The sequence below is a fragment of the Monodon monoceros genome, unplaced genomic scaffold, assembly GCF_005190385.1.
Source record: "Monodon monoceros isolate NGI ecotype Baffin Bay Population unplaced genomic scaffold, NGI_Narwhal_1 Super_Scaffold_14, whole genome shotgun sequence".
Lineage (NCBI taxonomy): Eukaryota > Metazoa > Chordata > Mammalia > Artiodactyla > Monodontidae > Monodon > Monodon monoceros.
The window spans coordinates 1700584-1724176 of record NW_021703770.1 but is presented as its reverse complement, the minus strand read 5'-3'; the positions used below and the strand labels follow the sequence as shown (position 1 = coordinate 1724176).

General features: G+C 49.6%; 1 protein-coding gene across 2 annotated transcripts in view; it reads right to left on the bottom strand.

Annotated features, from left to right (window-relative positions):
* Positions 1-23593, bottom strand: part of TRAPPC9 (trafficking protein particle complex 9) — a 514318-nt gene that overhangs the window by 388362 nt on the left and 102363 nt on the right. For both annotated transcript variants that reach the window (XM_029223132.1, XM_029223133.1), the window contains 3 exons: positions 17325-17451; positions 9015-9160; positions 1471-1556 (listed from right to left, as the gene is read on the bottom strand). In XM_029223132.1, coding sequence (XP_029078965.1) covers positions 1471-1556; positions 9015-9160; positions 17325-17451 — 359 coding nt within the window. The remainder of the gene's footprint in view (positions 1-1470; positions 1557-9014; positions 9161-17324; positions 17452-23593) is intronic.

Sequence of the window (23593 nt, the reverse complement as noted above, 5' to 3'; positions counted from 1 at the left end):
AAATATGTATAAGAAAGAATAGCAGGCAAACATTACTTTAGCCACTTTGGGGGAAATTCTCTAAACAACTATCATTCCTGGTTTAGGCCAAGAGACAGAAAGCCACTAAAGGGCCTGACCAAGAGCTAAGCCCTAAGGTTGGCACATTCTTGTGCAACCGGAGAGGAGGGAACACTCGTCCCTACAGGCCATTCTTGGAGTGACCGCAGGGTGGTAAGCTTAATATTCAGCTGAATTTCTAAGAGCTCCAACAGATTTGGGAAAAACCATGTCTCATGCCGGAGGCCTGAACATCATCTTCAATAACTCCCAGTCTGCCTCTGAGCTCCCACTCACCCTGTGTCCTCAGTGGGGCCTCCCCTAACTCTCCACGCGGCTCCCGCAGCCCCTCGTGCACCCCACCACGGCTCTGACCAAGGTCACGGCACGGGCCAGGCCCGACGCGTGGCACGGGCCCTCAGCAGGACACCTGTACCGACAGCCCACCTCCCACCCTGAAAACGAGTCATAAAACCCCAAAGGAAGGCATCGCCCAGCTCAGCACCATCCTTCACACAATGCCGAAAATTTACAAAGTGGCTCTATACAATAGTAAACATAGAGAAGACTTGAGGACTGGAATCCACCCAATGGCGGAGGGCTCCGCTCTGGAAACACTAGGTCTAGCTTGGTGAGCCATATGAATCTCCTTCCCGCTCACTGCAGAATTAGGGGAGCAGTTCCAATGGACAGCAGTGCAAAAAGTGAGCCTCTAACGCCGCACACAAACACAGAAAGAGAACATCAGATTTCAAACCCAAGGGAAACTTCGTATTAGCAGTGTAGCCGTTTATTCTCTTCCGAATAAAGAGCTCGCTCTTCCCTTAGGCCTTGATCATCTTATCACCTTGTAGCAGTGTAGTAACAGTGATATTGAGTGGTGGGCTCAATACAGGGTTTGTAACCTTGCTAATCTCATGTAAATTTCAATATAATTATTTCAAATCTTACATGCAATCAACTAAGCTCTGTGTGTGTTCAAATCCGAGATGCCTTTGTTCATTGACTCACACATCTCACTGCGTACCAAGCACTAAAGACATGGGAATGTCAAGATGTAGTCTTCACTCACAAGAAGATTATAATCTTTGGCAAAACAAATATTAAAAACAGACATAGGGTTTCCCTGGTGGCACAGTGGTTGAGAGTCCGCCCGCCGATGTAGGGGTCACGGGTTCGTGCTCCGGTCCGGGAGGATCCCACATGCCACGGAGCGGCTGGGCCCGTGAGCCATGGCCGCTGAGCCTGCGCATCCGGAGCCTGTGCTCCACAACGGGAGAGACCACAACAGTGAGAGGCCCGCGTACCGCAAAAAAAAACAAAAAACAGACATAGATTGTAGGCAGTATGCCTGAAATATTAAGTAAAAAACTTATTTTAATGGTAAGTTGATGTTTAGCCCAAAAGGGTCAAATGATTCATGATACATACCATGTTTTCAACTCGGAGTTCAAATGGCATTGGGTTATATACCATCAGCTGAACTTCACACACATCTCCTTGAACCCACTGGAAATCTAGAAATACACACACACAGAAGAGTCCACGTTTTAGCTGGTGTTTCTGCACGTTTCACATGGTTTCAGATTACTGTCTGGCAATTTTTTTTTCCAGTGAAGCAGTGGGCATTGCGATCATCCTGAGATACACAGTTTAAAGCTATTTTACCGCTACCTTTCTCCAATGCAAAGCACATCATCCCTGCCACTTGGATGCCTTGTGACTGATGCCTCCCTCCCTCAGTGCCAAACGCAGCTGCACGAAACTGGAATCAATCCAGACAGCACTATTCTTGGTGTAGGGCCATACGTCACACAGACCTTTGCGGGCCCAGAGGCTGGTACTTAGGAAGATGGCACTGTAGTCAATTTTAAGTGGCACATAGCGTGGTTTCTCTTTCCCCTCCCTAAGTCTGTGAGAGAAGACAGTGGCTTCTCCTCCCTGTCCACTCCCAGGTCAGCTGCAGTCCAACACCTATGGGAGGCAGAATTCTGAGATGACCCCCAAGACTCCCGGCCCCTGGTCCACATGCTGTGTCATCCTCTGCCCCTGAGTGTGGAGATGACGATAGGCTATGTTATATAACAAAGGGGAAGGGGGCTTCCATATGTGATGAAGGCCCCCAAGCCATAGGCTTTGACTTAATCAATGGGAGATTATCCTAGGAGAGCCTGGCCTACTCAGGTGAGCCCTTGGAAGGGAACATACCCATCCTGAGTGAAAAGATTCAAAGTATGAGAGGATGTACGGAGGAGGCCATGTGGCCAGGACCCAAGAACGGCTGCTACGAGCTGAAAGTGGTCCGGCTGACAGCCAGCAAAAGAACAGAGACGTCAGTCCTACAACCACAAGGAATGGATGAAGAACCTGAGGGAGCCTGGAAACAGACCCTTCCCAGTCGAGCCTCCAGATGAGAACACAGCCCCACCTGACACCTGGATTTCAGCCTGCAAGACTCTGAGCAGAGGACCTAGCTAACACACGCTGGACTCATGACAGTAACAGTGAGAAAATAAACTTGTGTTCTTTAAGCCACTAAATTGGTGGTCACCTGTTACACACAAAAGAAAAGTAATACAGTCCCCATCCCCACTCCATTGCCCTCTCCTCCCCTTAAGATTCTTCATTAGGCAAACTGGAAGGGGCTTCAGAACCAAGTAACACGTGTTGGGCAGGAGGTACTGTCCAGCCCTTGGAAGGCTGTCTCTTACTCCTCATAATGACCTGGTGAGGTAGATATTACAATCCCACTGTCACAAGGCAGGTACTCAAGGTCCAAAGAGGTAAATAAATGTGCTGGGAATCAGACAGCCAGTAAGTGGGGCAGCAGGGATTCAAGCCCAGGTCTTTGAACTCAGAGAAGTATCTAGACTGGACAGTGGTGGTTAAAGGGGTTTTTTTTCTACAGTAGACACTAAGATTTACTGATCAGAATTATTCGGCTTTCACAGGCTTTCATAAAGACACCATTTCTCCCAAACACTTCACACCAGGTCCCCTGCACAGAGACTAAGACAGGTTGCACCAAACCTATGGCATCCCGAAATTGCATGCAATGAAGAAGGAGCCCACCAGGTGAGTTAGTTTTCAAGATGCTTTGCACAAGCAGGTACCCATTTGAGCCTCTCGACAGCACAGTGAAGCAGTCAGCAGAGCACATTTCTCCCTCGTTCGCCAACAAGGAACACTGAACCATCCACCATCGATGGCCCTAATGAATGAGGCAGCCGAGTCCAGCTCCCGTGTGCCTAGCCCCAAAGCCTCTGCTGCTCCCAGGCTGCTGCTCTCCCCCCGTTGGCTCCAGAAACCCACCTCTCTTCACCCAGCCTCAGGCTGAGAACCTCTGCGGGAGGGAGGGGTCACAGAAGTCCTTCTGCCGAGACACGGTGCTCCCACCCCCATCTTCAGCGGCATCACTGAGCCCATCACTGCCTCAGCGGCCAGCACCCCAGCCCTTCCTCACTGCCAATGAGAATGTCATTTGTTTTAACAGCTTGCTATGCCTGATAACGAAGGAACTGTTTGTCTTCTCTACCACGGTCAAATAACCATCATTTCAAAATTCATTTTCCTGGGGTTCTGAAAGGAATCGTTTATACTTGCACAGTCCTAGTCACTAAAGGTAACCCTAAGATAAATCCCCGATTACAGGAATAGATCGTCTCCTTCCTAAGCCTTAGTGTGTCAAAGCACACGGTGGGGGCTTCCCTGGTGGTGCAGTGGTTGGGAGTCCGCCTCGCCTGCCGATGCAGGGGACACAGGTTCATGCCCCGGTCCAGGAGGATCCCACATGCCGCGGAGCGGCTGGGCCCATGAGCCATGGCTGCTGAGCCTGTGCGTCCGGAGCCTGTGCTCCGCAACGGGAGAGGCCAAAGCAGTGAGAGGCCCACGTACTGCAAAAACAAACAAACAAACAAAAGCACACGGTGGGGCCCCTTCCTCGATATTTTATCCCAGAAACCACAGGAAGGAACAGCACTGAAGGCTATGAAACACACTCTGTATCGGGCCCTCTGCACACTGTATTGCACGGCCCCCACGTGTGTTCTTAGCCGTGGACAAACAACATCTTTCGGTGGCTTTTGTTGACAAGCTCCTCTCTTTCCACCACACTGGCTGGACCTATCTGGCACGTGACGCTCCTGATTTCTCACGGCATCCCCAGCACCTTGGACAGTGCACACAGCGCTGCTCAGAGCCTTGTGAGAAAGGCTGCTGGATACTTCAAGAACATTATCTCACTTGACCCTCAGAAGAATCCTCCTAGTGAGCTTCTGGCGCCCGGTCTCTGTAGACGGCACAACTGCAGCCCAGGGAGGCCCGGCGGCAGCCCAAGGCCATCTGACAGCTCCGGCCTGGCCAGGCCACCAACCCTCCTCCGGGGCAGCTGTCGACCCGGGCGAGAAGCCCGGCTCCGCCACCAAGTCCTGGCACAAATTATGCTCAGGACGTGTACAGCCATCACCTCGGCGTGGAGTCTAACTCGGACGACAGAGATGCTAGCAACACACAGATGGAAAGACTGATAAATTATTCCAAGATAGCGTGGAAAATGGTCGTCTCAGGAACTGCCCTCAAGGGTTTCTTCTTCTCTAATATTCTGTGCCCCTTGCTGTGATAACTCCCCCAATGATAAGATTCGTTTATAGAGACTGGGATCCTAGGTTAGAGACATGCGATTCTTCAAACCTCCAGGCAGGTCCTCGCTGATGAGCCTGTTGCTGAAAAGATATTAGAAGCCACAGAATATCAAGTACATGTTCGTACCCATGGGTCTGCAACAAATAACATGCATTTTGGCTGAAGTTTCTGTTAGATCCCCAGAAATCTTGCATCATCCACTGGATTTATCCTCAGCCCAGATGAACAGGTGCTTCCTTCTCACTGTTATGAGGAGCCGTATTTAAGGAAAAGGCCCCTGGGCTTTGAGCCACAAACCATGGACATAGCCTGAGCTCTGTCCTTACTAGCTACCTGACCTAGGGCAGGGAGTTACAATCACTCAGCCGTAGGTTCTCATCTGTAAGTTGGGAACACAACACTTGCAGCATCACCGGTCATGAGAATCGCTGGATAAGGTGGAAGCCCTCTGCAGCAGATGCAGGGCGTTCTTTTCATACAAGGAAGCCTCAGCGGTTTCTGAAGATCAGAGAGGAAGAAAATCAAGAGGAAAGGCCAGCTGCGAGGGCAGTGACCCTGCAGCCACACTGTGCCAGGCTCGGGGGCCACATTCTGCTTAACGCTGTCTCTATCTCCAATTTCCTCATAACGTTTGAACAAGGGGGCCCCACAAATCATGCAGCTGGTTCTGAGAAGGAGTCTCACTCTTCCAGTCCCCCAACTCGTCTCTGGAAGTTTCTCTAAACAAAATGGGTGAAAGTTTCCTAAAATGTCCTTTAGGGGAGAAAGCTTATCATCTACCCTAAGGAGATCCAAAAAGACCAGCCAGAGACTCCTAGGAGGTCCAAGAGATGAGCCTCATTAACTCTGTAATGACAGGTCCAGGTCCACCCAGGGGAAAAGGGGCCCAGAAAATGACCTGCCCACCATCGAGAAACAGTGAGACTCGGACTGGAACAAGCCCCACCCCCCCCCACACCTCCAAAGAGATCAAAGGAGGCACCCGCCCTGCCAGACGCGCACTGCTCACCAGCATGCGCTGGAGCAGGCCCGGACCCGGCCTCCCTGCTCAACCACGATGTCCCCCCAGCTGCCCTGCTCCCAGACTCCCCAGCATGCTCTCCAGAGCAGAGAAGCAGTAGGGAGGCTGGGGCTGTCTTTCAAAATCGACAGACTGAAATGAGAATGTCAAAGCAGCTCAGTGCTTTGTGACCGCCTGGAGGGGTGGGATAGGGAGGGTGGGAGGGAGGGAGACGCAAGAGGGAAGAGATATGGGAACATATGTATATGTATAACTGATTCACTTTGTTATAAAGCAGAAACTAACGCACCATTGTAAAGCAATTATACTCCAATAAAGATGTAAAAAAAAAAAAAGACTTGCCTTCACACAACAGAGTGCCTGCGGGGGGGCCCCTGACAACCAGGAAACAGTTGCAGCTGGTCACTCGTTCTTTTTCACGGACATTTACTGCTCGTCCTTTGCTGGACCATGGAGAGGGGGCCGCATCCCCTGCCACTGCCACCACCGCAGCCCAGGCTGCCACAGCTGTGGTCACCCTGCACCACCGCCGCCGCCACCACCCAGGGGACCCCCAGGAGAGGAATGGCCCCTGCCCTCCTGCACCTTCAACCCTACCGGGGAGACCCTCATGGCAGCCGGCTGGCAGGGAAGTCAGGGAAACGTTCAGCCCAAGCAGCACAGGGGGAATGGCGGGTAGGGGTCAGAGGACCAAGAGGCAGTACCTGACCTCCGATATACATCTGTGTACACTGATTTGTTTCACCCTTACAATGCCTGATAAGCGACAGGGGCAGCCACGCCTACGTGATGGATGCGAGAACAAAAGAGCAAAATCATTTCCCAGGATGCAAATGGAAAACGTTCAAACAATATCAGAGAAAGTTCAAAATCCTGTCGTTTTAAATATATTTAGTTACTACCTGTCACTTGCCTCTAACTTCTACGTACACCTCACGACAGCAAGGACCACGCCCGTACTTCTCACCGTGAGAACCCACAGGGCTGGGCTGCCACATGCCTCACACACAGGGAAGCTCAGGGGGAGTTCACTGATGGATGAGAGAAGGAACCAATGAACCAATGAAGGACTGAACCAAGAGACACGCACGCGCGCACGCACATCGAGGCTGTAGCATGCTATACACTTAGGGCTTCTGCTTTCAGAAATGTACCAGAATTTACAATCAGATGCTATTTTTTAAGGGCACCACCCCATATTTCTTCCTTTATTTTCTTGTTTTAACTAGAGCCCTCCGAGCCACACCTTAGAAGCCCACCTGCTCGTCTGGGCCAGCTCTGCTTCCTGAGCCTCCGGGAGGCCTTCCGAAGTCTCAGCTCGTTCCATACATATGATCTCCCCAAACTCAACAGGTGAGTCCCAGGTGCTGCTGGCGGCAGACCTAGTTTCAGAGCGCTAGGATATTCAACTTCCCGGGTATTACTGCCTTGCTGTCAAAGCTGACCTGGAGGATGGGGGAGGTGGGCAGCTGTGTGTTATCATTGACTGAGGCCCATGCCAGGCATGCTGCACACATTAAGGAAAGCTGGAGGGCCCTGGTTAGAACAGCACACTTGATCTGAAAAATTGGGAGTTTCTCATTTCTCTGAGTTTGCTTCTTCATCTGGAAAAGGGAGGTAAAAATTACTTCCTCCAAAAATACTAGGAAAACTAACTGAGCTAAAATGTGACAGCATTATACAAAGCACAACTTGAATCAAAGAAATGGTGAGCATTACCAGAAAGCACAGGGTCGTTCTAGCACGCCTACCCTCACTATGCCCTCTGTCTTAGGGAACAGCTTAGAAACACTCATTTTTCAAGGTGTTCAGGTGGTTTAATACTTGTGAATGAGGCTTTTTATGAGATCTTTATAGACTCCAAGAAACTCTCCTGCTGGTGTGAATGTAAGGAATCTCCACCAAGGTTATGGGATGTGTGTCGTGCTTGGCCTTGAGCTCCACGGTACGGGGCAAAGGCTCTGCTGTGCAGTCAGTTACCCATCCTGAATCTCAGCTTCCTTGTCTGTAAAATGGGGTAACACCATCCACCCCACTCCTTCATTCACTCCACACTGTTCTAGCAGGGGGAGATGGGGAGGACGGGAACATAAACAGAGGGACGCATCTAGGTGCTGTGAAGGGCAACCGGCAGTGAGGGGAGAGTGGGGAGAAGCGGCCTGTGAGGTGCGGGTCAGAGGCGGCCTCTCTGAGCGGGGCCCGCAGAGTGAGCGAGGTGGGCAGGGGGTGAGCTCTAGGCAGAGGCGCGGCGAGCCCTGAGACTGGAACGAGACAGCACGTCCAAAGAACAGAAAGCAGCCGTGTGGCTGGAGCCGAGGGGCACGAGTGGAAAGGTGGGAGGTGAGTGGGAAAGGCAGAAAGAGCGTGGCTGGCGCTGTCAGGAGAGCCCGCCGCCCGGCTACGGGGTGTGACAGGACACGTGCATCCTGGGAAGAAGGGCCTCATGAGGTCAGGACGCCTTCTCCTACATCAGGGCTAAGAAGTTAAAGGAGGAAAAAGGACAGAAGGAGAAGCGAGCGCTGACTTGCAAAAGCTTCGCACGACTTCTACTGAAACCCCAACCAGTGACGGGCCTCTCGATCCTTTAGCTCTGTCACTGCGACTTGCAGGCACCACGATCTCAAAATGCGAGAGGCCCGAGGAAGGGAAAGCTGGCCAGGAATGAGGCCTGCAGCACGGCCAGGCTTTGGGAAGGACACGGAGGGAGCCCTGGGGTCCGCGGTGAGGAAGGAGAGGCGTGGCCGTGGGCTGGGACGTGGCTGGGGAGCCGAGCACACAGAGGGGCACACTGGAGATTCTCAGGAACGCGTGTTCCACTCCCGGTCAACCCCGAGACCATCTCATCTCCCCTTGCTGAGTCACCAGGCATCTCGGAAGTGGCGATCGTTAGTGCGCTACAAAACAAGCGCTGTCGGCGTTCAAAGGGGAAAATGCTACGAGGTCCTTATGCCCCAGTCGGTCCTGAACATAAGTCAACCTTTAATCTCCTTTGATGATTCAGAAGTTACTCCAGGCCTTGGGAAATCACCCTAATCTCCTAGTACCTCTCTTCTGTAGTTTACATAAGTCTCAGATAACAGAGGTCTTCTGGTTTCTAGAACTTCCAGAAAAACTGCCTTTTACGAAATAGATATCAAAAAGTCAGGTCTATAGGCAACGGCCTGGCTAAGGCAGCAAACTGGATAAACCTGTATGAGGGTATATACACACATGCACGAATGAACTGCAGTCAAGTCTCAAGCTTTAAAATCTAGAAGAGCCACCAGGAGCTGGGCAACAGAGCACAGCCAGAAAGCCAGGACGGGCGGCCTACCTATTTTCCTGTTCCGCTCCTCCCCACGGTTGTGTGCGATGATCGGTGAGTAGATGAAGGGGCTCTTGGTCGACACGCTCTGGCCCAGCAGGCTTTTCATTTTCTGTGGCCGGAGGCTGGCAGGAAGGTTCAACAGTTTCACATGCCTGTGGTTCCAAAGGGAACAAAAATACTTCAGCTGCCTGTTCGCTTGGGTTCAGCGTAAATACGACCAGGCATCAGATGTTAGAACGACAGTAAATCAAGCAGCAGATAAACTGAGGGGAGGAAAAGTACTCAATTTCGCAGGACAAAGCGGAAGAAGGCTGCACACGACCCCTCCAGACCATCCCAGGGAGAGAAGACGTCCACGCCGGGCAGCAGCCACGCCCCTGGGCCACTGCACTGGGGCCAGAGGGGCCGCTGGAAACTGGTGACAGCAGGAGGCAGTACACCCTTCAACCCCAGCACCTGTGACCTCCCTTCGGAGCAGCTGGGCAAGACAGGGCTCAGGGTCTGGAAAGCCCCGAGGCCTGAGGCTGAAGGGACGGGGTCGGGGTCGGGGAAGGGCTGGAAGGTGGGCGGGACCCTTACTGCTCCTCCGTCCCCATCCGCAGCCCCTTTGCAGGAGGTAAGGCCAGAGGGTGGCGAGGGGAAGCAGCGCACGTCCCTCGAGGGAGACAAACCACTTGAAGCGGTGCGCTGGCCTCCAGCTCTCTCCCTTCCTCTGTAAGGCCACAGGTGGACGTGGCCTGGATCACTGAGTAACCTCAGGGAGGCCAGCCACCCTGGAGAACTCACTGCCCAAATGGTATCAGACTCCGTGTGAGTGGGACTTAAATCTGGGTTGTAGTGAGGGCTAATTTTTCTGAGATTTTAGGGATAATTTCTCTGCCACGGCACAGGCTAACCTATACTGACTATATATATATACCCTATAGAGACCCCTCACGGAATCCACAAAATCACGCCTTTCTCAGCTGAAGGACTCCCAGCCATCTAGGGCAACCCTGTCCGGCACACAGGCAACCCCAACACACTCAACCGTCACTGACAGCTCCCCGAGCCCAGCCCCGGGAGAGTGAGGGTCACGCGCGTGACTCCCACCTATGCCCACAACGATGCAAGGAAGCAGACGGTGCTTGCACACCAAAGCCCTTCAAACCAAGGGTTGTATCTTGCACACTTTCTCTGACTCTTCTTGTCCTTGCAAACCCCTCTGGCATGCTTTTCTCGTGCGGGATCAGAATCACTTTGTTTTCTATCTGTTGCAGTTCAGTTGTGAGCTTTCCAAGGACAGGGGTACCCAGGGCCCCATTTGCCTCTCCAGTACTGGTGCAATACTTCAATGCAGAGCTCTCGATAAATGTTGCATGAATAAACTCCCAAAAGCTGGATTTCAACCTCAGCTTCCAAATCTTCCAAAACCGTATATTTAAGGCTAAGCAGTTTATCCCTAACAGTTGCAAATCCCAGCCCTTTGTGCACATTCAAAAACTACCAGCTGCGCTGCACTGGGACGAGGGTGGGCAACCCTCGCACTGGCCGAGATGCCACGTCTGATGTGCATCTAACACCCACCACATCCAACCCAGGGGGATTCGCCTGCTCCTGAGAAGCAGCTTCAACAGACACAGACCTGACTGCAGTCTGAAGGACCTACCAGCTGGGCAACGGGCACAGATGGCTTCATCTCCCTGGACCTCAACCCTCTCGCTCACAAAACAGGAAAAATAATCGGCACCTGATAATGCTCTGCAGAAGGAGGACACCCCCTTTCCCCAGTTCCATGTTTCCATGAGGAGGGACATCCTTAGGGTAGTGGTCCTAACCTCGCTCTTGCCCACCCTCACTCCTCCCAAGGGAGGTGGTAAATTTGGAAGGAGAACCAGCGTGTGCACCTCTCAGGCCCTGCCGAGAGCACGTATTCAGTCCTGCTCTCTGCACGGACGGAACAGGGCCTGTCTCACGAAAAAGCACACCGTCACCCGGCTCTGCCAGAGGCTGGGGCACAGGTGGACAGCCCTGAGCCACTGCCATCCACCTGAGACAGACGCTTCTTTCTGCTGATTCCAAACTCGGGCAGAGAAGGGGGGTGGTCTGAAGCAGAAACCTTCGAACCTTCGCAGGGTACTTTGAGGACTGAGTTAACATGCGTCAAGCACCTGTAATAGTGCCTGTCACCTAGCAGGTGCACAAAAGCCTTTCTCTTTCCTCCCTAAACCAACACTCGTTTACAGGCACAGAGAGCCAAGTCCCTGCACAAAGATCACAACACCGCACCGGGACAAAGAAGCGAAGTGTTGGTCCCAGTGATGTTGAGAGCAGCCTGGGAACCTTAGACCAGCACCGTCCACTCGAGCCTTTAAGTTTACTCATCTGTAAAATGATACCATTTTCTTGCAACACAAATAGCATTCTACTCTGTGCCACCGTTGCCACCTAAAAATGAGATGTCTTCTGTGATTCTAGGAATCATGTACACAAGCACAGAAATTCCAGATCACATAAAAGCTTATTAAAATATGCAGAGGAATTCTGAGGGCGTGGTCCGCCAGAAAAGTAACCCGACAAGCAATCATGGCATTCATTTATAACTCAAAATCTAGCATCAAATGTCTGTTTATAAAATGTACTCAAAAAAATAATCATTCAAGGCACCTGACCTAAAGGAAATATAATTCATTTAGCACAAATTTCTGTGGAACTAATAATATTATATTTGGTTTATGAAGCTGCCAACAGTAAAGAAGAAATTCCAGGGATGAAGTGTCCAAACCAAGGATTATTTTTAGGGATTCCACTTGGAAACAGCTGACATTTTAAAATCTGACTTCTCAGTATACCGTGGCTAATTAGGACCATGCAACGTAGTGGTGGAACACTAATTAGGAAAGTGATATAAAACATATTGGTGGGAAGAATGACACAGGAAAAAACAGCTCACTTTTTCTTTCTTGGTTTTTAATTCCTCAAGCTTATTCACAGGGGAGACATATCTAAGAACCTCCCAGGGCTTCCCTGGTGGCGCAGTGGTTAAGAATCCACCTGCCAACGCAGGGGACACGGGTTCAAGCCCTGGTCCGGGAAGATCCCACATGCCGCGGAGCAACTAAGCCCGTGAGCCACAACTACTGAGCCTGTGCTCTAGAGCCCGCGAGCCACAACTACTGAGCCCACGCGCCACAACTGCTGAAGCCCGCGCGCCTAGAGCCCGTGCTCTGCAACAAGAGAAGCCACCGCAATGAGAAGCCCGCACACCACAACAAAGAGTAGCCCCCGCTCGCCACAACTAGAGAAAGCCCACGTGCAGTGACAAAGACCCAATGCAGCCAAAAATAAATAAAATAAAATAAATAAATTTATTAAAAAAAAAAAAGAACCTCCTGGATATCTCTGCACAGATGGGCAATGGCCAAAACTGGCCACACCTTCCACATCTGGAACAACGTGAGGTCATCCACTGTCCCAAGTCCGGGCATGACGGAGACAGCTGGAGAGGACCCACCACGCCAGCCAGGGCAGTGGTGCAAGGCTTCCCGCTCGGACTCCCCATTGACACCACACATTTCTCATTTTCTTCGAGAAGCTCAGGTTTGAGGAATTCGTAAGGAGGTTGTGGGCCTGGCGATTACACCAAGTGTGACAGAAGATTCAGGACGTGGCTGTGAACCTGGTGAGATCACGGAGCCGCATCCTGATGGGCATCCGGGAGGCTGGCCTTGCCCTGCTTCACAAACCAAGAAAAACTGCCCTGATAGCGTGGCCTCTAAGCCCCTTTTTGAATAAACACCTGAAATCCTTCCTCAAATACAATTAACTTAAAAGCTGGAGTTTTAAAAGTACCAAGGCCACTCAAAGCGACTCCAAGCTCATCCTGACTGGAGGGTTTCGATCCTTATCAATTAAAGCAGCCTCATCCACCCTGGCTCTCTGCCAGGCTGAAGCTCAAGGTCAGCTCATCAAAGAAACAATCAGTTCACCCCCACCCCACCCCCGTCTCACCCCAAATTAAAGACCCACTGGTTTCCTGTAAATGGCATCTAAACTCTACCCCAATCTCTTCTTTAATAATTCACAACTTGCAGTGTGTGAACAACCTACATGATTATTAGTGGCTTTTGCGTACATTATTGTTTTTGTGAATTCTGTAAGGAGTAACATGAACTTCCCTCTGCTTTAACTCTGGACAGTAGTAACGGATATGGGTTTGGCAGTCTCCTGGCACATGGGATCTTGGCATGTTGACCATCACTGAGTCCCTGGCCCTTAGCATTGAGCCAAGCACATCTTAGGCACTCTGTAAATATCTGATTAGTTGAATTTCAGAACAGAATTAAAACAGGGATCTATATTGGCCCTTTTTTAAATTAAATTGCATCGTGATTACTTGACACAACTTTTGGGTGAACCCAGTTCATGCTCCCATGCTACACAGAACAAGTAAATATTTTCCTATAAATTGATGAAGTGCCTTTATTGTCAAAAACAAGGAAAGTCCTCACCAGAAAAAAAGGCTCCACTCATCTCTTCCAAAACCAGAAGTATAACTATGAGGCACCACTAACGTTAAATTCGCTCATGTCTAACAATTCTGTTCAGCAAGTCTGATCATTTACTCATGAATGTGGACATTTTTCAGGAGCTTCGGTCTTCAAAGCCCTTCCTATAGCTACAGGGGGTGTCTTGCAATGACTGACTTGAATTTTTGTTTTGAATTAAACTGACTTAAACATTAAGTCCATGTTTTCCAGGCATAGGCCCCTGAAACATTTGGTTCGAACATTAAAATAGTCCCAGACTAGTTTTCTAAGAAAAAACATTGGCCGGGTCCATGGGTACTGTGTCAGCCCTCTCCAGAGAGAGATGAGGAACACTGATTGTGTGAGAGAGCAACAATCCCACACGCAGTGTGAACACAACCATTCCACACAAAGTCACACAACACCTACCCTGCTCCAGGTCCCGACTGAACACCAGTTATATGGGTCTGCCACCCTCAGTCAGCATCACAGGGCACCTACCATCGCCCTTTTTTTCTCCTGAGAATATAACTTTGAATTCTCTGCTGCCTGACTCTTGCCAAAAGCTGACTTACGAGAAATCACCTTCATGAAGGAGTGCTTGATGTATAAACAGTCCGTCCATTACACTACGTATGGCTGGGACAGTCCAGACTGCTGTATTAGAGTGCTCGTCTTAGCTCAGGCTGCTGTAACAGAATACCATAGTCCGGGCACCTTAAACAACAATACTCATTTCTCACAGTCTGGAGGCTGAAGTCTGAGACCAGTGTGCCGGCACGATCGGGTTCTGCTGAGGGCCCTCTCCCTGGCTCACAGACATGGTCACTGTATCCTCATGTGGAGAAGAGAAAGAGCTCTGGTCCCTTCATCTCCTTATAAGGGCACTAATCCCATCATGGGGGCCCCATCCTCATGACCCCATCTAAACCTAATCAGCCCCCAAAGGCCTCACCTCCAAATATCATCCCACTGGGGTCAGGTCATTGGCAGATGAATTTTGGGGGGACACATACACACAGTCCACAGCAGAGCTGCATGTTTGGACCACACTGCTCTGTCCTCTGGGAGAGCTGGGTGCACCCAATCCCCTCTGGCATCAAGCCTGTAGTTTGCACTGAGGAATGCCACGAACAAAACAACCATGAGAACCTGCTTCAGATTTTTGTAGGGATATTTTTGAGGACATTATTCAATATGCTCCCTTTAAGAGAACCCACAAGAGGGGTTTCCACAAGCCTCCTTACTGTGAAGAGGTGTATTTCTCCAGTGTGACTGGTTTGTGTCTGCTTATGAGACAGAGAGTCTTGGAACCAATCACGTTTCCTCCTATACCCATTGTTAGTTAATTATTGACATATGATTAATAGAATCATGCTTTTCCCCATCTCCAGCCATTATGTAGGACCCTTACTTACCTTTCACTCTGGTGACTTTATTTTTAACATAACATTTCTATGAGCTGCCTCAAATGTTTTACGAAAACACAGCAAAATGTGTTCCTGCATCACAATTACTTGAAACCATTCTGGGGCGAGCCCAGTTCATGCTAGACTAAGATCTGAAGGGCAAGCTTATTTGTTGATGAGAATAGATGGGAAAGAAGCTTCCTTCCCCTTTCCCTCCCGCCCCAGCAATTCAGCCCTGAGTCCATTACGGAGGGCAAAGCCAGGTACGCATCTGAGCAGGCGACAGAGCAGAGGGCACGCTGGCCGGAGCGGGGCAAGAGGGGCCTGGGGGGCTGGGGCAGCAGCACAGCCTGGCCATCAGAGCTCCCCATGGGGAGCGAGGTCAACCTGATAACCACTGGTAACCAGCAGGGGAACTGACCAAATGAGTAACCATACTGAGGCTAATGGGAGACAGGTTTCCCCCAGTCTGAGAAGGGAGTTACAGATTTAAGAAAAGTAGAAGGATCCCCTAAGATGTCGGGTGGAACTGGAGGTATCAGTATGAACTCACGGTTTCCAATACACAGAAATAGATGCAGAAATAACCATGGACATGAACATGCAGTGAGTAACGTATGTATATAAATAGATATTGCCTAGTTCTATCCACTGCGAGCAGCAATACCCCAATGGTAAGGAGCACACACAGCACCCAGATCTTAACTTAAATTCCATTCTCCACTGAAAGGACCAGGGCTCTTGGAAGAAATGGCTAACGCAGGGCTGGGAGCAGGGACTCAGATCTGAGTCCATAACCCCAGCAGAGGCAGTGGAGAGCAAAGGGCATTTGTGGAGGCTCCTGAAAGAAAGAAGCTTCGTCTTTCCCCCACAGGTGTTGCGTCTCTCTTCTCCTGGACAGTGCAGGATGAGGAGCTGCGGCTGCCCCCCTGATGCCACCCGGGGCCTGAGACTAAAGCCTCACTGCAGAGGGCACAGCTGAGAGGGGAGAGAAGACAGGTTCTGATGTGGTGGCCTGAAGCCTGGCCCCAGCCCTGCCTGAATCCCTCTCCTGGACTTTGTAGGTGTATGTGCCAGAAATTCCCTTTTGCCTAAGATAGTCTGGGTCAAGTATTCTGCCAACTGCTATGCAAAGAATTCTGATGGGTAGACCTGTTCATTCACTCAACACACATGAGCACCCAAGGGCTACAAAGACAAAGCCCTCTTCAGGTAGCCCTCAGTCAAAAAGAACAAAGAGGTATCGTATAATCAAGTTCTGTAAATGAAACAGAAGAAAGACATAAGAGATACTGCTGGCTGGCTAACCCAGCACCATTTCTAACCCCCTTCTCCCTATCCCACCTACAGTACAGAGACTGGGAGAGCTAAACATGTATTTCCTCAGTCTCTCTTACAACTAGCGGTGGCCACGAGATGCACTCCTGGTCAAGGAGACTGGGGCAGAAGCCTACTATGAATCCGTCCAGATCATTTTTGCTTTCCTAGTAAACAAAAGATAGGCTCCCTGGCCCTGCCCCTTCTTCCTTCATCCTGTCTTGGATGTTGATGTGTTATCTGGAGCTGCAGCAGCCATTTGGTCATCAGGAGGTAAAGATAGAGTTGCAGAGAGGCCACCTGTCTCCAAGTTCTTAATAAATAAGAAAAATCACCTCTTATTTGTGATCCACTGCTAGGTTTTCAACTCTTTGCACTGAAATAATTGGTAATTTATACAGAAGGTGTAATTATTTCTATCTGGGTAGCTCTAGAAAAAGGCTTTATGGAGGAGATAATCCTTGAACTAAATCTTGAAAGATGCCTGAATGTCACCAGGCAGAGCAAGGGAGGGAAAGGCACTGCAAGCAGAAGGTGGAGCCTGAGCAGAGGAATGAAACCCTCCGCACGTTCTGCCTACTCAGTGATTCCAGAAGGGCGTGCAGGGCTGGGGGTCCAGGAAGGGGCTCACAGTCAGTCCGGAGACAGAGCAGGCCGCAGACGGTCTTGTAAGCCACTCAAAGCAAGCGAGGTGGAGGCGCCCCCCCGGGCCTGTGCGCAGGGGTGAACAGTCTAGGAAAGTGGGCCCTACCGGATGCGGGTAAGTGTGAGCGCCACAAGGCCTGGTTGGCCTCCACTGCACAGAGGGCCACGTCTCGGCCATGGAACCGGGCAGACACGGGCTTGCGGGGCTCTGCCAGCAGACAAGCACGTGACCATGGCAGTTCTCCGATGGCCCTGGCCTGATTCTCTGGTCTATAAAGCACGCTTCACAGGCGATGGCTGCGACTTAACGAGATGACGGACCAGATACACAGCCAACCTAAACCAGGAACTCTTCTAGAGATCTGCATCCCTGATCGGACCAAAGACAGACGCTGGGAGCGAAGCTCACCTTCCGCACCCCGGCCAGCCTGTCCTACCTGACGATGGGAAGTTTGGTGAAGGGCACCGGGGGCAGTGTGAGGCCATCGGGGAGGGTGATGAGCTCCATGGTTCCGGGACACTTGGAGGTATAGTTCTCCAGGCTTTGCGTCACGTCCTTTTTTTCTGATGAGAAAATAAAAACAAAATAAAGGTTAATTGAACCAAAGAAAAGGGGGAGTGGGGGGGGTCGTTTTGCTCTATTTTATGTTTTTGAGCAAAAATAAAATCTTAACCCAAATTCTTAACAGTCCCGTGAGTCCCGTCTTCTGAGAGAAGTAAAGGGGCAGCGACCAAAAGAGACAAAAAGAAAACAGCAGCTTTGTTCAATTTACTTAAATAATCACTAGCGCTGCTCCATTTAAGGGCCTGTGGATGAAAAGGAAATTAAGTTACCATCTTCTAGGAGATTTCATTTTCCAAGATAATAAATCCTTATCAAATTCCAGGAAGGTCAATGGGCAGGCAGGACTGGAGAATATTTTATTGCCTAATAAATATTTTTCCAGCAATTACTAGGTACCAAGCAAGATGCCAGGCCCTGTCCCCAAGGAGTGTACAGTCCATCTGTATAACAGATATTCAAGCAAATAATTACAAACCAGTATTTTTATGTAAAAGTAGAGCTTTGTGAGGTAAGGCTGGTTTTCTCCACCCCATCCCTGTCCCTTTCACTAGGAGGGAGGAGAAGAGGGTGCAGGTAATAGGGAATAATGTTTGCTTATCACCCATGACGCACCCTAGGCACGTGCTCACGGGCTCTGTAACACTCCGGAGCTCAAGGGCGCTTCCTGCTGGAAAACTCGAAGTAACTCGGGAAGGCAGGCATCACTGTGCCCGTTTTGCAAACGAGAAAACCGAGCCCAACTGAAGTTAAAGTCGTGTCAAAAATCCCGTGTTTGGCCCTCAGCCCGTGATCTCCACACTCCCACACTGTTTGGAAGAATTAAGGAGTCAGGGATCGGGGATTCACTCCTGGCCTGTTTCCTGTCACTGCTGGCAGGGAGGGTGGAGGACCTGGAGAGAAGAGGGACAGAGCGGCGCAGCCATGGGGGCGAGACTTCGGGCCATGAAGTTAGACCAGGTTCCAGTACATGGCTTGGTCTTTCCCCATCTGTGGTGTGACCACCTGATGGGAAACCTTAACCTCCCATTTAAAGAATTTCTAAGGGTGAATTAAAAACAGTGGCTGGTGGACATGAGACTGAGCTCAGAGGAACGATGACACTGTCACCACTGTCATACCGGTGCCTGCAGGGAACTCGAGGACGTCACAGAGAGTGGTGCAGGGCTGCGCGGTGAGGCTGCCAGCTCCACTGACCGGCGACCCTACAAAACAAGATCCAGGCAGAGAATGCCTAGATCTCAGGCACATACATTAACGGATTAACTGTGCCACGGGGCTTTTCTGTGTCTAAGCATCATTCCTTAGAGAGCAGGGGGGCAGAAACGCAACCAGAATTAATCTGGATATGACACAGTAATGTTAATTTGCAGCATGAACAAAATTCTTTAAATAATCAAATCATCTTCAATTTACAGGTGACAAATCTCCCAAGGGGCTCCCGCTGATAACACATAAGTGACCTAATTTGCCTAATGTTGGGTAGAGCACTCGTGGTTTAGGTACCTTATTGTAAGGCTGAATTATGCCCTCCCAGTAAACCCTGCTGAAATGAAGAAAGGCATGGACCTATTAATGATGCCCGATGCCACCTGCAAAGTTACCCAAGGACGAACAGTGCCCGGGGTGTCCTGCTCAGCTGCCTGCGTAGAGCAGGACGGACACGCGGGGACGCACTGCGGGATCTCCTTCTGGGAATCTCCCGTGTCTGTGCTTTAGCCTCTTCTTCTGGGCACTGTTCCCTGGAAGACTTTCCCATGTGGGGTATAAGACTGGCTGTGGAAGCCAGGTGAAGCGGTCAACGCCCCATATGCATTTAGTCCCCTCGGTTTCAACAGGGCCCTGCTCTCCAGCTGTGCCTGTGACTCCAGCACACATGTTTTCTTTTTACTCCGTCAAGCGAAATCCTAATGTTCTGTGGAGACGGCAGAGGGACAGCCACCTGCTTCCGGAGCAGAGAAGGAGATCTGGGGACACAATCAACTCATGGGATGCTTTACAGCTAATTCTCCCACCGTCACGGCCCTCATCACATCACCCCCAGAGCACCGCTGCCTTCTGGGGCCTCTTCCCTGCCTTCCCACTACCTGACAACTTCACTGTCACTTTAGTGGGGTTTCCAGGGTTAAATGCTTATGTTCAATTGTCAGTGTGGTCCATCCGTTAGAAAGTTCTCATCAACCTTCCTCCTGACGGATCTGAGCACCTGCTGTATGTTGTTGCCCAGATCTATTTTTATCAAGGATTCCAAAGTGGTAATTTTTTAATTCTCTAATTAAAAAGGATTTTCCCTCATCAACCGTTTGGTGATCCTGAAACAGACGACACAGAAAGGAGGGCTGACAAATGAGTCTGTCCCTTCATTTACTGGAGAGAGAACTGGTGTCCCTACCACCTCCAAAGATGACCAGTAAGTCGTATATGGACTCAGTATCACTATGCACTGGTGGATTTTTATATATTTGGTATTTCAGTTGGCTTCCATCACATTCTTTTTTGATGTTCAAACTGTCCCATGTTCGGCCAGTGGGAGCCCTTGCAGGTTGGTTCCTATGTCTTTAGAGAAGGCCCAAGATTGTCAACAGCTTGCTATCTTTCTGGCTCATTTCCAGCCTCAGGCCTAGAATCTGTTTTCCAAGGAGCGCAGGATCTTTTCAGTGTTTAGAGATCAGAATCTGGAGTCTGGGTGCTCAATGCCACCAGATTCTCCTTGTCTCTCTAGGTCGTGACAAAACACAGGTCCACTTACCAAATTTTTTAAGTGGTGAGACTGTGATTTTTTTCTTTAAATTTTGTTTAAGTTCTGACAGCTAAAAATCAAGGTCATTGGACTACAAGTTCCTTAAAGGGAGAGCATCTTGTCACCTTTTTTGGTTGTCCCCTAATTTGTCAAGAGTATTTAGATGACAAAAGGTGTTAAAGAGCTATGTGTTAGTTGGCTGGCCTCATTTATCCAAAGAGGTAGGACAGAATCAATCTGTGGGCAAGAGTAAAATAAAATAATAAAATGAGAGAAACAGCCACTGATTCACCAACAGAAGCCAGGCTGTGCAGGCTGACCACCTCCTCACCTTTTCTTTGTGCACCTTACTGCGGTGGGAACCACAACGGAGCTCTGGGTGCTATGTGTCGATCCTAAGGACAGTGGCCCCCACCGAGGTGATTCTTCGCCAGGTATTTTCTACCTGGAGAAAATAATCATGTGGTGCATCCCACCGCTCACGACTACTCGGATCACTTTTCCTTCACTCACCAAGTTACTGTTTTCCTTCCTCTTCGTTTAACCTTACCTGACTTTACTCATTCAAGCCCTCATCCACTCAGCTTTCACCAAACACCTACTATGCGCCCACAGCATTGAGCACCAGGCACACAGAAGCATGACAGGCTCTACTTTTGGGGTGTCCCAAGTTGAAGGAGCACACAGTGTCAAAAGAGGACATTACGACTCCTTATCAGTGACTTTACAGAGGCAGGATCAAAGTCTGGGAGAAGGGCACATGGGACATGTAATTTGGCCAAAGAAGGTTTTATAGAAGAGGCAACATTTGGTCTTTGCCAAGGGTCCTGGCTGGGACTCAGAGCAAAAACAATGAGTGCGTTATTTGGACGTTTTGCTATGTTATAAGGAAAATGTGACAAAAATACGGACAGAGGATGAACAATGACATATCATTATAAGCTGTACATACACAACAGAACTTGACAGAGAAGCTGTCTGAGGCACGTGCGAGAGGGAATCGGCTAAGGCTGGTGACGTCTGTGGACATCAAGGGCTGAATGGTGCGGCAGCACGGGGACCTGCGTGGGAACGGCGACGGGACTGCCGCGGGCGCGGACGGTACAGGCTTTGCGGTACACTGACTGCCAAATCTTGATACTTCACACAGGCCTACAATGCGGGACCGTCTCTGGAACACAGGACTCCTCAGCGGCTTGTGCAGCTGCTGTAGGAATTTCACTCCTGACAACGGATGATGGATACACGGTTGCTGGGCAGAAAAGGAAGCTTTGTGTCCAGGGGAAGAAATGTAGAAACACTCAGACAAAAACTGACAGACTAAGCTCAGGTCTGCTGCAGGCACTTTTCACTTCTACAGCACGTCCACAGGGGCCAGCACTGTCCTTAGCACAAAGCGCTGCAGAAATACTTGCAGTCCTTACCCACAATTACGCATACTGAGCACGTGCTCTGCACCGAATCTTGTACTAGGCTCTCCAGAGTATAAAATCTTCAAGGCAGGGCTTCCCTGGTGGCGCAGTGATTGAGAGTCCGCCTGCCGATGCAGGGGACGTGGGTTCGTGCCCCGGTCCGGGAAGATCCCGCATGCCGCGGAGCGGCTGGGCCCGTGAGCCATGGCCGCTGAGCCTGCGCGTCCGGAGCCTGTGCTCCACAACGGGAGAGGCCACAACAGTGAGAGGCCCGCGTTCTGAAAAGCGAGGGATCCTGAGACACAGCAGAACTTCAAAATTTTTTCATGAAAAATAGGTATATCCTCCCACAAAATTCCTGTCCTGGAGGGAGAGCTCGGGCATTATTATCTCCCTTTTAAAGGTGATAAAAATGAACTCAGGGACAACCTGGGAAATTTGATTGTGGAATAGTGCTAAATGCTACCAAAAATAATTATTAATGTTTGGGTATAACATTAACATTGTGGTTATATTAGGAAATGTCCATCTTTTTTTAGCAATGCATACTAAAGAGTGAAGGTGTACAATGAAATGATGCCTCTGGGATTTTCTTTAAAATAATTCAACAAATAGAAGAAGTCAGAGATGAAGTAAATATATAAAGATCTTGATAACCATCGAATCTGGGTGACTGTTACATGCGGATTCATTTTATTGTTCCTTACGCCTCTGCTTGAAATTATTTCATAGTAAAGATACTTAACGAGCTTGAGGAAGTGAAATGATTTGCTCGAGGTCATACAGAGAGGAACAGATTTGAGACTCAGATCCCAGCTGACTGAGTCTTCCCATCCCCACAGATTAGGCCTGACCACAGAGAGCCGGAGCTACCAAAACAGGTAAAAGAGCTCAAGGCCATGGTGGCTGCTAACCTTTGTTCCATGTGCCAAACTGGAATGAAGCCTGTGATCAATCTGAACTTTCCCCTAAGCACACGACTTGGTCAGTGGGAAGTGACGACTCCTTAATTAATCTCACTAAAAATCAACTGTCTCAGTCTACTCTGGCTGCCATAACGAAAGACCATGGATGGTAGCTTAAACAATAAACGTTTACTTCTCACAGTTCTGCAGGCTGGGAAGTCCAAGATCAAGGTGCCAGTGGATTCAATTCCTGGTTTTCAGACATCCACTTCTCACTGTGTCCTCACCTGGCCTTTCCTCAGGTGCATGGGCACAGAGGGAGAAAGAGCTCTGTGTCTCCTCCTCTTCTTGTAGGGCACTAATCCCAACGTGAGAGTCCCACCCGCTTGACCTAATCTAAACCCAATCACCTCCCAAAGACCCCACCTCCACATACAATCACACTGGGAGTCAGGACTTCAATACATGAATTTGGAGGGGACACAAACATTTAGCCCATAATATCAATAGATCTTATTCAATTCCAATCACAACATCCAACAATTATTTCAGCCCAACTAGAGCACCTAATACAGTTGAGAGTTTTTTCCAACCCACAAATTGAAGAAATCACGAAAACAGAACATTTTTAATAAACGCCTAGTTGCCACCAAACTAGATTGTTCCTTATAGAAGCAGAAAATATGATCACCAAAACTTTTGACCACAGGCCATTTGCCATTTCAAGACTTGACCCTGACATGAAAACCAGCGCATCATGATTTTACGGTTTGTCTCTTCTTGTCTCTTCTAAGTGATAATCTGAGACAACCACGTGCGCATTAAGTCAGTTATGGTATTAAAAACAGGTAGAGAATAGAAATAAGAGGAAAAAGTACATTTTTTCTTCCAAACCTGAAATAAGAAAACTAAAGGAAGAGGAGGGAGAAAAAAAAAAGAATACAGGGAAGAGGAGGAAAAAAAAGAATACAGAGGCAAAAGTACAGGTATGGCCTGATACGGTCTGAAATGATACCCTGAGGATCGATTCTGACACCTTCACTTATAGAAATAAAAAACACAGTTGGTCTTTGAGTTGCTTTCATAA